Source organism: Suricata suricatta, chromosome 17 (assembly GCF_006229205.1).
Source record: "Suricata suricatta isolate VVHF042 chromosome 17, meerkat_22Aug2017_6uvM2_HiC, whole genome shotgun sequence".
NCBI classification, from domain to species: domain Eukaryota; kingdom Metazoa; phylum Chordata; class Mammalia; order Carnivora; family Herpestidae; genus Suricata; species Suricata suricatta.
Window position 1 is genome coordinate 42,950,667 of NC_043716.1, and position 14,976 is coordinate 42,965,642.

The window sequence follows — 14,976 nt, forward strand, 5'->3', positions numbered from 1 at the left end:
CTGACTTCTGACTTTCATCATAAGGAGTGTGCTTTATATAATTATTGGCATTCATACAAATGTTTATGGAGGAGGGTGGCTGGCTGGCTGAATCAGTGGAGCATGCAACTCCTGATCTCAGGTTGTGAGTTCGAGTCACACGTTGGGAGTTGAGATTGCTTAAAAAAAAATAAAATCTAAAAAACTAAATGTGTGTGGAGAAGGATGCAGAACTTTCTAGTGATTAGTTGATATACCTTTCTTACAGGCTCAGCAAAACAGCCCCTCTTCTACGGGATCTGGCAACACAGAGCATTCCAGCAGCTCCCAGAAGCAGATCTCCATCCAGCACAGACAGACGCAGGTAGGTTGGTGATCAATGTACAGAGGAAAAGATGTGCTTAGGAATAAATGCTAACCACATATGGTATCTTTGAGTCTACTTGATCTTTCCTTTTTTTTTCTCTGACTTTACCTCATTTGTGTGTATTATACTCAGAACTTGCATTTTGAGTATTTAAAGTCTTTTGGAAGGTGCTTTAACTTTTTGAGGTGTCTCTTTACCAATCTGGTGTGTTGGCAGCAGAAATGCTTGTCTCGTAGCCTGGTGTTGGGGAAAGAACACTTGTTTGGAGACCTCTAGGCTTGGGTTTGAGTCCTGACTCTGCAACTTAAACATGTGGCACATTAACATAATTTTCCTCCTTATAGAGTTTTTAGAAACTTTTTAATTCGGGGAATGTTGTGAACATTCAAAGTTGGTATCTGAAAAGGATAGTGGATGCATCCTCTATTCTGTAGTGTTGATCTAGCCAGATTGTATACTGTATGTTCTTTGAAGCCTCTTGGTAATGTGTTGCCTTTAAGGCAAGATGTTTGGCAGTCTAGGAGAATTTCTTAAATCTTAAGAGCTATACAACCTTTAGGAATAGATTTTTAGTTTATTTGAATTATCAACTTTTGGATAGTTGAACAGACTTTAGATTCAGAAAGCTTCATTCTCTCCCCTTCTGATGTTCGTGGTTTCCACTAGGTGGCGTGTGTGTTCTTTACAGATTTGGGTTCTGTCTCCTCTGAAGTCCTTTTCTATTCAAAGTTAGTTTCATTTCTAGAGTAGTGTGTTTCTATATTGTTCAGTGCACAATAGTTTGAGAATTCATATATTTGATACCAGAGTTATATGCATTTGAAGTGTAGGTGTAGCAAAATATAAGGTCTAAAGAAAGGGGGGAGGAAAGCATACTTAATTTCTTTAGCTGTGTGATTTCAGGTTATTTGTGTTGGCAGGTGTTCCCCCCCAAAAGTATGATAACATGTAATATTTTGAGAGTAATCCTAAATTTGTTTTCTCTTCGTCTGTATAGTCTGACCTCACAATAGAAAAAATATCTGCACTAGAAAACAGTAAGAATTCTGACTTAGAAAAGAAGGAGGGAAGAATAGACGATTTGTTAAGAGTAAGTATTAAAATATGGTAAGAGGTTTTATAACAAGCACTGCATGATGTATATATTTGGATTATGTACACATCATAAGGATCATTACTATCATTAAATAACAAATAATAAGTATTTGGATATTCTTCTTTGATCTGAGGGAAACAGTAGGATCTAGGATCAAGCCTATAGCTTAAGCAATATCTTTTTTTTTTTAAGTTACATAACAGTGTCTTTATTTTTTATTTTTTTAATTAAATAGTTTATTACCAAGTTGGTTTCCATCTAAGCAATACCTTTAAATTGGATATCTTATACTGTAGAATTTTAATATTTAAATGTATATTAGAGAGAGAGGTGGAGTATTGTGTTTCTCTGGAATTGTGGGAAATAATAAAAAATATTGTTTTCCTATTCCAGAGATGTTTTTAAAATATTCTCGAATTAAATGTTTTTTTAAATTATTTTATTTCAGGGAGAGAGAGAGTGGGAGAAGGGACAAAGGAGGGAGAGAGAGAGAGAGAGTGCGCGAGCGAGCGTGTGAGAGAATATAAATCTTAAGCAGGCTCCATGCTCAGAGTGGAGCCTGACGCAGGGCTTGACCCCGCAACCCTGGACCATGACCTGAGCCAAAACCAAGAGTCAGGCAGTCAACCAACTGAGCCATCCAGGCACCCTGATATTCTTGAATTTTTAAAACTATCTCACAAGTACTTTTTAGCCCTGGTTTTTCATTTTGTATCTTGTATTAGTATTTATCTGAAGTTTTTTGTGCTTATAGAAACTAAAAGAATAATCTGGAATTAAAAAAGATACTTCTAGAAAACCTACCATTATATTAATGTTTTTCTATTTGTGAGAGAAAGCGCGTGAGCAGTGTAGGAGCAGAGGGGGGCGGGGGGACAGAGGGTCTGACGTGAGCTGTGGGCTGACAGCAGAGGGTTTGAATTTGTAAACTACGAGATCATGACCTGAGCCAAGTTAACTGACTGAGCCACCCAGGCACCCCTATGCTATGATATTTTTAAGGATAGGTTTTTAATATGCAATTTAGCTTATTGACTGACACGTTCTTAAAAAATATTTTTTCTTATAAAAGCAAAATATGCTTTTATAATAAATTTAGAGACTATTGAAAGATATGACACTCCTAATTCCATTAACTGAGTAAAACATTTGGTACATTTCCTTCAGTAATTTTTTGAGCCATTTGTTGTGTGTGCGTTGTGTGCGCGCATATGTAAGTATTACTGATTAATAAATAAAATTGATTAACATTTTAATCCTTCTCCAATGATTTAGAAGGTATAGGTTTGATTCTCATTTGTACTAATGTAGTAGTTTTCCACCTGGCTTCATGGGGCACTGAAGGTTCCGACCTTCAGGGCTCCTGTGACACAGCTGGGTGCGGATCTCGCAGTCTTTCTTACTGGGTAATAATAATAATAATAATAATAATAATAATAATTGTCGTTAATAATAATAATAATGTTTCATAATAAAATCACTGTATTTGTGATTATCTCCCTCTAAAAATTTTTACCTATATTCCTGTAAGTATCAAAACACAGTATTAACATAGTATATTTGAGGGGTGCCTGGGTGGTTCAGTTGGTTAAGTATCCAACTTCGGCCCAGGTCTTGATCTCATGGTCCATGGGTTTGAGCCCCATATCGGGCTCTGTGCTGACAGTTCAGAGCCTGGAGCCTGCTTTGGATTCTGTGTCTCCCTCTTTCTCTGCCCCTCCCCTGCTCGTTCTCTATTGCTCTCTGTCTCTCAAAAATAAATAAAAGCGTTAAAAAAAATTTTTTAAGTAGTATATTTGACTCCCTCCTGTATAAAACCTGGAATTTAGCCCATAGATAAGCCTGCTCATTATGAGTAAGCTTATGTATGGGCTTATTTTATTAAAAGAATTTTTTTTTAATGTTTTTAATTTATTTTTTGAGAGACAGAGATAGTACGAGCAGGGGAGGGTCAGAGAGAGAGGGAGATACAGAATCTGAATCAGGCTTCAGGCTCTGAGCTAGCTGTAAGCTTGGACTCACAAACCATGAGATCATGACCTGAGCCGAAGCCGGACGCTTAACCAACTGAGCCACTCAGGCGCCCCAAACCTGATGTTTTTAGACTTATTATTATTAAATTATTACTTTTAATATTGTATATAATTCTTATATGAAAAGCAGTTTTATGATCTAATTTACAATAATTAGTTACACGTGTCTGTTAAATTCATTGGTGGCATTTTTTTTAAACTATTCAAAAATTATTTTTTATTTAATTTTTAGAAAGAAAGTGCATGTGACTGGGGGAGCAGAAGAGGGCAAGGGAGAGAGAATCTTTTTTTTTTTTTTAATATTTATTTACTTTTGAGAGAGAGAGCTGGAGAGGGGCAGAGAGAGACAGAGACACAGAATCCAAAGTGAAGCAGCTCCAGGCTCCAAGCTATCAGCACAGAGCCTGATGCAGGGGAGAGAATCTTATGCAAGCTCCATGCCCAGTGCAGAGCCCAACACTGGACTCGATCTCCTGACTGTGAGATCATGACCTGAGCTGAAATCAAGAGTCACATGCTTAACCAACTGAACCTACCAGGTGCCCCAACTGAAACACGTTTTAAGTAATTATTTTTCAAGAAGGATATATTAGTGTTAAGTGTTTTGTTTCCTTGTAAATCTGAGGATTCTTTCTCTTGCCTCTCCATATAAAAGGTAATTTAACAAACCTGTTAGCTTTGTTCTCTCACCTTATGTAACACACACATACATGTGTGCACACCTTTTCAGATTTTTTTTAGCATTTAAGGTTTCTGAGAAAAAAAATCAAAGGAACAAACACTGTAATCTGTTTTCTGTGATGACTATAGGTACTCTCCACCCTTTTGTATTTTAAAAAATTTTTCCAGGGTTCTTCTATATATATGTAGGTCTCTAAATTTTTATTCTGGAAATGTGTGGTTATGCTTACTTTTTGCCTCTTTCTGTCATATGTTGGCCTCTTCTTTGGTTTCCAGGCTGGATCCCTAATCTCTTCCCTTTATTTGTATCACTTGGAGTCTTATTTAATATGATTGACCTTTTCTGAATCTTTCTAAACGTTAATTTGTCTTCCATATATTTTCTGTTGTTTATCTTATATCCAATTTTGATTCTGTTTACATTTGAATTTGCTTTTCCCCCTTATCTATTTCACTTTCTTATTTCATCCTGTACCTTCCTTCCTGTTGGGTTTTGGGTCTGATTCCATAGACACCATGTCTTTTTGTATTTTATGGAATATGATAAGCAGTATTCTACAATGTTCTTTTTATTCTTTAGGGAGATCATTTTCATCATTCTCAAGCTTTTTTCTTTTTCCTTATTCATAAGTAGTTTTCCTTAGATCTGATTTTTGGTTGTTTCCTTTTTTCCATCTTTCAATTTGGAGAGGCATATTTAGAGTCAGTAGCTTTCTTCCATCTTTTATTAGCATATGTGCTTGCTTAGGGTTGCTCTTACTCCTGTTTTTGTTCATGTGGGTGCTGGTTGAATTGCCAAGATTTTAATTAGCTAGGTTGTAGGTTTAAAGAGCTCAGAGCCCAGTTCCAGTACTGGTGGCTTTTGTCCCGAGCATCTCTGCTAGACTTTCTTTATCACCCGAGTCTTGGAGAAATGATTGAGAAGATGGAGTATATGAAAAACTTGAATCCTGACTCAGTACTTTTTTTGAGTTAAAAAAAAAAAATGTCTGCTTTCATTTCCTAGGAAGCAGTATGGTCCCTGTACCCACCATTACCCACCTTCAACTACCTTGTTTTCTGAAGGTTGTAGTTTTTTTTCTTCGGCTGTAGAACAACATCGAAGGCAGCTGCCATTTTTCTCAAGTTGATTAGAGTTTGTGTTCGGATCTGGCAGGATGGGGAGTGAACACTCCCGATGTCTCCTTTTAGACAGGCCTGGGTAGTTCATTGGGTTTTTCCATTTTAGTGAGATGTTGGATAAGAAACTTATAGGCAGGTGCTATTTTAAACCTGAACGCAAAATTGTTAATGGTAGAAAACCACAAAAATTTAGAGGTCTTAAAATTGTTTATTTATGTGTTTATTTATTTTTAAAGAAAGCTCTGTACCCAGTGTGGGGCTTGAACTCTTGGCCCTGAGATCAAGAGTTGTCACATGTTCTACTGACTCAGCCAGTCAAATGCCTCTAGGGTTTTTAAAATTTTAAATAAGCTGCCAGAGATTGATTGGTTTCATACATTTGATTATAGATTTTAAGGGAATGCTTATCTTCCAAGAGGAGATTGAATTTCACATAAACATTATAATTTTTGTCTTGAAGTTTTTTTTCTTTTAAGGTTTTATTTTTTAAGTAATCTCTACACCCAATGTGGGGCTTGAACTCACACCCCTGAGATCAGGAGTCGCAGGCTCTACTGACTGAGCCAGCCAGGCGTTCCATAGATTCTTTATTATGAATTAGTTAATTTTCTCAGATGTACTTGCACTTTGCGTTTGATAGAGTGGTCCATAGAACGCTGTACAAAGAATAGGTAGAAATTATGAGAATTGTAGGAATTTGGAGATGGAAGCTGTTGTACACTGGTCACTTTCAAAATGAAGCTGAAAAGCCTCTAAAATTGAGTGTGCTGCAACATCTTCCATTTGTGCTTTTTACTGGTTCAGAAACACGTATATCATTTAATTGGGAAATACCATATTTCTTTTCAAAACTCAAGCACATTATTATAAAGTAGCATTTATTTGCTGACAGTAGAGATCTTTTGTTAATACTAGGAATAAATTTAAGAATTGCAAGGCAAAATTGACCTTGGGTTAGTGGTTCTTCCCTTCTCTGTTATTGTAGGAGACTTGAATTTTCAAAGTATTTAGCCCATCCTTCTGACCACAGCTAAATTGACTATGTATTTACATTCTGGCGTTCTTGAGAACCAGGACCTTATAGTCATCTGTTTGTTAATTCTGTCTTATGCGGGCTTGGGTGTGCCTGGCTTCTCTGGTAAGAAACACTTATGTAAATTCATGTCTCTTTTTCTTTGGAAACAAGAATAGAAAAACGAAGAACAATTGAACCTAAGAACATTATGAGGTTTTAAAATAATTCTGTAGGGTTTTTTTTGTAAGTATTTAATTACCCTTTGAAAGTATTCTGTGAGTACTGTAAAGTGCTTAATCACCTATTGTATGTATTTTAAACATCTCATTAATTGTAGGTTTTTTATTTTGTGACAACTCAGGTATATGTGATGTACTAGAAGTACCTGTAACTACTTTTTGAGAGGAGTAAAATATGATCAGTAGAAAAACATGCCCACTTGTAGTCATAGAATTCATCTTTACTAAAGTAAGTTTATTGAGAGAGGAAAAAAGGGATGATATATTTAAATGTTGAGCACGGGAGGGTCAGAGAGAGAGGGAGACACAGAATCTGAAGACAGGCTCCAGGCTCTGAGCTAGCTGTCAGCACAGAGCCCAATGTGGGGCTCGAACCCATGAACCATGAGATCATGACCTGAGCTGAAGTCGGACGCTTAATCGATTGAGCCACTCATGCGCCCCAAGGATGAAATATTTAAAAACATTTTTAAACATAATTACTCTTAGCTCTTTGAGCTTTAATTTTGCTTTTGATTGAACCATAGAAATAATGTTTGGACTCCCTAGAAACTGCTTTTGTATTAATCTATCTTCCTTGGATCTAATATAAAAAATATTTTCCATTGAAGGCCAACTGTGATTTGAGGCGGCAGATTGATGAACAGCAAAAGATGCTAGAGAAGTATAAAGAACGATTAAATCGGTGTGTGACAATGAGCAAGAAACTCCTTATAGAAAAGGTGAGTGATTGATGGTGACCAGACCCTTGTTCCCAAGATCCTCAGGGTGTCATTTTGTAGCTCCTAATTCCTTACTGAGATGAAAATATTTTCAAGTAGGACTTTTAGGGAAAGACTTTTTTTTTATGTTTGTTTATTTATTTTTGAGACAGAGAACATGAGCAGGGGAGGGGTAGAGGGAGACGGAGTGAGAGCATCCCAAGTAGGGATGTTGCTGTCAGCATGGAGCCTGATGGAGGGTTTGAACTCACAAGTTGTAAGATCATGACCTGAGTTTCAACGGAGAGTCAGTTGCTTAAGTGACTGAGCCACCCAGGCGCCCCTTTAGGAAAAGACTCCTTATAATTTGGCTATTAGAATTCTTCCTTACTTGGACATGGACCAGACATCTAGAGCGATAATTTGGGACATTGTTTCTGGTTGTGCTTTGCTCTGAATGTAATGCTGATCGGACGGGGACAGCTTGTCCTAGCTTGTTTGCAGTCCTGCTCTCTTGGGTTCTTAAATTCATCGTGTCATTTGAAGTACATATCCTAGAACCGTCACAGACATTTAGCAATAGTTGCATTTCCATTTGAGAGACGATGTTTGGAATAACGTATGTATATAATGTAATAATTAAGTGCTTTGTACTGTAAAAAATTAAGTTGATATATACTCATATATGGTTGATGTTTCCTTTATAGTAATTGATTAGTTGTGACTTGATGTTAATAGTTGTTAGTAACCATTTTTTGAAAGTTTTTTTTATTATATTCCCAGCAAATATTTATCTTATATTGAAAGATATTACTTCCTAATGAAATTATTACAAGCCTGAGGTTTGAGAGACTGGTGGTTACTTTTGCTGAAATCTTTGGAATGCTTTTAAAAAGACAGGGAACCCTGATAGTAGGTCATTTTATTGATGTTAGATATGATGGAGAACTTTGTTTCAGTTTTATTTCCTATTTGTCCTTTCTCCTAAGTCAAAACAAGAGAAGATGGCATGTAGAGATAAAAGCATGCAAGACCGCTTGAGATTGGGCCACTTTACCACTGTTCGACACGGGGCCTCTTTTACTGAGCAATGGACAGATGGTTATGCTTTCCAGAACCTTATCAAGTAAGTGGCGTGCAGTGATCACATTGGAATTGAAAAGTTGGTTTAAGTTTACTGTAATTGTAGTCATTAAAAATCCCAGTGGTAGAAGTCCTCTTTTCATTCAGCTTTAGTGCCCACATGTGGAATGAAATGTAGGGAATGAGATGAAGTCCTGGAAAAAATGATGCAAGTTATCAGAGAAATAATAAATGAATTCTACACTAAAGCTTAACAAAGAGTCAGAATTGCTGAAGCTAAGGAAGAAAAATCTACAACTTGTTACCTTTTAAATGAATGGATTTTCACAAGGAGTCCATGAACGTATTTATTCTGGCTCTATATAAAAATGAAATTGGCAAGGACCTGAGAAAGAACATCCTGAGTTAGGTATAAAACAGAATAAAAACCCTAGACAAACCTTTAGGCTCTGTCCCTGAGGTTCTTTAAAAAGGGAGGCTGGGTCTAGTCCTTAGAGATAGCGGCCACCTTAAAGGCAGGGACTGAGCCAGTGGTCAGACTGGTGGCCAGCCCCAGTGTCTGAGAGCAGCCTGGAATCCTAACCGCTCAGCATTCAAGTATTTACTCAAAGGAGAGAATTACCATTTAAAATCCTAAGATTCCAACTGTGTAAATAGCTAATATTGGCTCTGGACTTAAAAAATCTTTAGGTTGTCATATGTTTTGGTATATTTTACTTATTTTTATTGGATTATTTCCATCTGAGACTGGGGGGAAGGGCATTGTGTTTTTTAATTGTGGGCTCCCAAACTTGAGAGCCGTAGCTCACTGTGAATTTGAGGGTTCTATAGACTGCTTTTTCTACCTTTTTTCCTTGCTGAAATGACTTCCTGCACAGTAATTGGAGAGTGTGGGACTCCTTTAATAGTAATGAAACATAAGAAACAACAAATATATGTCTGAAATAAAAGTACAGATATTGATGTTATTAATAATACTAACCTCTGGATTGCACATGTGTAGTCACTGCTTTCTGCGTGATGCATTACCCTCCCCTTGGCTTAGATATGTTTTTGCCTCACCCATGTACCTTGACTATGTGTAATTCGGTGCGATTAGAGGCAAGCTGTTGAGTCAAAGATACAACACCTGGGAAGAAAAACAAAGCCTTTTGAGCTGGCCAGGTGCCAGAGGCTCAGAATGCCATCCACTCCAAGCACTAAGTGTAGGAATGCACCAGGGCACTATAAATGGCCACTGCATGGAGCCGTGGCACCCACCCATTTCTTAACACCCCGACCAGGATGTGCAAATTGTCCTGCAGGTGACACCCCATCCATTTTCATTAGAATGGGATCTGAAGATCTAACTTCTATCCCCAGTACTGGCCATAGCCACCTACCTAGTTAGTGCTCAGACTGAGTCCCAGATATGATAGTGATCCTACTAGTCTTTGACAATGGTTATTCTATAGATGGCTGTCTTTAAAATGTCTGAAGACTTTGACTGAAGATAGTGTGTTTGTATAGAGATGTAAAATGTAATTACTTTTAAGTAATGTTCATAGTTTTGCTGACAGTGGTATTTTATCTTTTTTACTCTGTAAGCAGCCCCTGAGGCCCAGAAGGTTCTAGAAATCTTACACAGAGTACAAAATGATGACTTAGTGTTGAGGCATCATAGAAATTGGGACTATCTAAATGAGATCCCTAACTAGGATTATTCCTCCTAGGTGGATAGCATTTTTTCATGCTTTTATGTCATATAAAATATCTCCATCTCTTTTGGGAAGCTGTCTGGCCAGTGTCTACTAATTACAGGTATTTTATTTTCTAAAGTTTTGCTTTAATAAATTAATTCCCTTTCAGTTTTAATCCTGCAGTTGAAATTCTCCAGTTGTAAAGGCTATCTTTGATACCTCATAAATGATTACCTTCTGTATATAAGAACTCCATGACACATAATTTGGGGGTGAAGTAGCTGAACACCAGGTAACAGTACTAGGTTTTAAGGGAAGAGACAAAGCTCAAAACGTTTAACAATTTGATCAGATAATCAAGTAGAGTCTCAACAGGACCCCCCAGTGCAATTCTGTTTTCACTGTGTTCCTCTGCTCTTTTCAAGTGGTCTTTATTCCCTAAAACAGAGGATTTACCAGGTAATAAGAAAGTCCTATCAAATTTGTATTATCTTTTGGCCAGGTCAGCAATTTTTCCTTTCCAAAGCATGTTTGAACCTGTTGAAAAAGTAGTTTTTCTTACAGTTTTGAGAAAGTAGTTCTGTTCCATACTGTTGTTATTCACGATACTCTTTCTTATTTGAATAAATCTTAAAATCTCAGTCAATGGCAAGGCAATAAAAATTTTCTTCTTGATACAGGGGTATGGTTTTCATGGTTTATTAAAGAGATCTAAATTTCACCATTAAATACTAAGCCTAAGTATATGCTGGCCTTAGGTCAAGATTTCTGAAATACAAAGCTCAAACAGATGACTTGAAGGATGTAGACTATATTAGACAACTAGAGAATCTTGGGGGAATGATAAATACCCTCAAACATTTACACATTTAGTGACACCAGTAAACTGTAAGGAGAGCATGATGTGTAGAACTTTGAACTGGAGTTGGAAAACCCATTAAGGACAGAAGGGAGGTCCTTGTCGCTGAGAATCTCCCCTTGACTGCAGACAAACTAAAAGACTTGTCAGTTTACAAAAACCACTGAATTGCACAAAATTCCCAGTAGGCAGGAGAAACTATCAACAGGGTAGATGAAGGATTTGGGACGTGGGAGTTGGCTAGTCTGCAGAGAGAGAGCGGGGCTGGCTGGGCCAGAGGTCAGAAGTGCAGCTGGAGGCTGCTGGTCAAGTCCAGCTGTGGATTAGAAGAGCAGGCTGGAAGTCAAGATGCAGATCGGTTAGTGTGTTTCTCAAAAGCCCTTGCTTTCCAGTTCTGTTCCTATGAGGTTTTCCTCAAAGAGGGAAAACATTCTTTACTGAGATTTTGTTTAGGGGCACATGGGTGTCTCATTCAGTGAAGCGTCCCGACTCCTTTTTGTATCAGGTCACAATTCCGTGGTTTGTGAGATAGCCCTGCATTAGGCTCCATGCCATTAGCGCAGAGCCTGCTTAGAATATTCTCTCTCTGTCTCTCTCTCTCTCTCTCTACCGTCCCCTCTCAAAGTAAGTAAATAAACCTTAAAAAAAAAAAAAAGGATTTTCTTTAGGGGCACCTGGCTGGTTCAGTCAATAGAGCATGTGACTCTTGATCTCCTGGTGTGATTTTGAGCCCCATGTTGGGTGTAGAGATTAAATAACTAGATAAGTGGAGAGATAAAATTTTTTATATATTGAAATGAAGCATTAACGTAGTAGGATTTGATTTGTATACAGAGTTATGGTCATTTAAGATAGGGATTATTAACAGGAGTAAATTAAATATTATAGCATTGTAATGATAGCCCAGGTATTTATTCTGGTGTATAAGGAATTCTAGAATTCCATTTTATTTTTATTTTATTTTATAACTAAAAAATTTTTTAAGTTTATTCATTTTGAGATGAGTGAGAGCGGGGGAGGGGCAGAGAGGAGGGAGAAGTTCAGACAGGTTTTATGCCTGTGCAGAGCCTGATGGCTGGTTCAGACTCACAAAACTGTGACCTCGTGACCTGAACTGAGATCAGGAGTCAGATTCTCAACCAGCTGAGCCACCTAGATGCCCGTAGAATCCCATTCTAAAGTAATCTTATGAACCATCTGATTTTTGGTTACATGACCCATAATGAAAAACAACTCTCTTGATTCTATACATGTCAAGATCTCCCTTGGGTATCTGTACCGTTTCACGGTAGATACAGAATATATATAATGGCTGTGGGGCCCCTTTCTCGATGAATCTCTGGAGATCAAATTTTTGGATTCTTAACTAGAAACAGTAGAAAATTAATTTTATGTTTGATAAAGGTGATTGCTAAAAATCTGAGTCTTCCAGAGCAGCCAGTCTTCAAAAAAAAATGTTGTGGTACTTCACTAACCCACTACAGTTTATAGTAAACTCTGTGTTGTATGGTTATCTCCAGAGAGTTTATTGTGCTTTACACTCCTTGTCCATGAAGGTAAAAAGGAGCTAAAGATATTTTACCGTTTGTTTTTTAATTGAGAAACTCCTCTGGAGAGACAGTTCAGAGATTGTGCTATCCTTGAAGATAAGTCATTGAGTCAGAAAGAGGATTTTGATTTTACCTAAGGATTCTATGTCTCAATCCAGAATTCTTTCAACCCATGAGTTATTCGTACTACATATTCTTTGCTGGGGAGGCATATCTCTCATGATAGTTGAAAGGGTTTTTTCAGGTAGAAAAACCTCTTGAGTTTCAATTTCCATTCTGTTAAAGTGACATCCAGTCAGCGATCCAGCTCATCTTGAAGCCAAGGGAAGTGTATTGGGAGATGAATGGTCATTGATTTGCAGTGCTTTGGTTAGGGTAACCTGGCTTGCAGTATCTCATTCTTCTACATATGGCCGCATGAATTGTATTCTGGGCATCTGCCCTGGAATATTGTCTTGTTTTCGTGGTTGCCATTCTTACAAGAAAAACACACTGAATTTAGGGAAGGTCTAGAGACTGACTACTACAGTGTTCAGAAGGAGCATTGAATAGACTTCACTTGAAAGTGCATTAAAAATGTAGGTTCTGTTATTCTGCAAAAATGAAGGTGGAATCAAGAAAAAGAGGTGGGGGAAAGCATGGTAGAGGGAAGAGGAGATGGGAGCTAGCATTTGATTCTCAACTCGGGTAGGTGATTTAAAGATTTTAGTCTTTTAAATGGTTAATCCCAAATCTTGGTATATTTTTAATATGCCACGCTTCCAAACCTTAATATCTATTAAGCATATACGAAAGAAAGTAGTGTTCATATATTGGTATTTTTATTGGCTACTAATGTGAAAATGGGTTTATTATAGAAAATTCACTTTTTTGAGGAAATCCGCAAATGTAATGGTGTTAGATATCTGATGAATTCTTATATTTTTTACGAATTCATTTTATGTCCCATTCCCTAAGGAGCTTTTACTAGTGGCAAGGCTTCATTGTACTTTGTCTTGACGTACTGCATTTTTAAAACCTTAGTTTAGGTCTGACATATCAGTGTGACATCAGAATGACTATGGGGGTGGTGATGGCTCACTTAGAGTTAGAATAAATGATAGATCTAAAAACAAAATCTTTTTTTACTTTGTTTAGTATCCTTCATATTAGCTATCTTTCTAGAAATAATCTGAGGAAACTTTAATCCAAATAAAAAAATAAAAAGGCACTTGGAACCTTTTGTAATATTTTTCTTACATAAATACGGTTTTAGTAGAGCCATATCAAAGGTTTTCTTTAAAATTTTTTTTCTATGTTATTCATTTTTGAAAGAAGAGAGTGTGAGCAGGAGAGAGGCAGAGAGAGAAGGAGACACAGAATCTGAAGCAGGCTCCAGGCTCTGAGCTGTCAGCACAGAGCCCGACACGGGGCTCAAACTCGGAATGGCAAGATCATGACCTGAGCCAAAGTCGACGCTCAATGAACTAGCACCCCTAGAGTTATTGTTAAAGTGACACCACCCAGGCACCCCAAGAGTTACTTTCTTAACTGTTAAAAAGGAATCAGAAAATTCTTTCTTGAGTCAGAAAATAAGGTCACAATGGAAATTTGGCATTGTTCCTGCCTACGTTCCTGTTCTGAGGATAATCATAACTAGTGTCTTAAAGTACAGACTCATTCCACAAAATCTTTCTATCATCAGTTATCTGGCTTTTCTAACCCGAAGTTGTAATCCGATTTTAACTTGATTTAAAGGGGCTTACTTTTTCTCAAGTCTATCAAATATGTAGGTGCCAAGATATTTGTGTTTATTCTCCAGCTGCGTTACAGTGTTTTGACCTTCTTCCTCTGTGCAACATCTTTTATATCTCTAGGCAGCAGGAAAGGATAAATTCACAGAGGGAGGAGATAGAAAGACAACGGAAAATGCTAGCAAAGCGGAAACCCCCTGCCATGGGACAGGCCCCGCCGGCAACCAATGAGCAGAAACAGCGGAAAAGCAAGACCAACGGAGCTGAAAATGAAACGTATGTTCTTTATTAATTTGAACTCTGTAAGATGCCACACCCTTCCCCAAAATGCAGATGTCTTGTGGAGTGCCCCTGCAAGAAGGGGTAAATTACAGGGTTCCCAGGGCATAAGGGTTCTTTTTAGTTACATTGGTGAGTTTGCTCACAACTTCTATAAAATCCATGTAAAATTAATTCATTTTCTTAGTCCCAATCTTATTTAGGTTTTCTTATTCTTGTTTGTTTAGGGGTGGTTGGGTGTATTTTGGGGTTTGTTTTCAATTTTGTTGGGATGCAACTGACATATAACACTGTATCAGTTTTAGGTGTACAACATAATGATTTGATATGTGTTGTATATATTATAAAATGATTCCCATAATAAGTTTAGTTAACATCCATCATCTCACAGAGTTATACTTCTTTTCTTATGATGAGAATTTTATGATCTTCCCTCAGCACCTTTCAAATCTACAATAAGTATTGTTAACTTTAGATACCGTGCTCGCTCTGTGTGTGTGTGTGTGTGTGTGTGTGTGTATACACACTTTGTATATACAACTTTGTATATATATTTGTGT

At 37.3% G+C, this 14,976-nt stretch overlaps 1 protein-coding gene across 7 annotated transcripts in view; it reads left to right on the plus strand.

Moving 5' to 3' along the window:
• Window positions 1–14,976, plus strand: part of TLK2 (tousled like kinase 2) — a 127,264-nt gene that overhangs the window by 78,773 nt on the left and 33,515 nt on the right. For 6 of the 7 annotated variants that reach the window (XM_029927384.1, XM_029927383.1, XM_029927386.1 and 3 more), the window contains 5 exons: window positions 248–343; window positions 1,344–1,436; window positions 7,144–7,254; window positions 8,223–8,359; window positions 14,261–14,413. In XM_029927384.1, the coding sequence (XP_029783244.1) occupies window positions 248–343; window positions 1,344–1,436; window positions 7,144–7,254; window positions 8,223–8,359; window positions 14,261–14,413 (590 nt within the window). The remainder of the gene's footprint in view (window positions 1–247; window positions 344–1,343; window positions 1,437–7,143; window positions 7,255–8,222; window positions 8,360–14,260; window positions 14,414–14,976) is intronic. The other variant, XM_029927387.1, reaches the window with a different exon arrangement.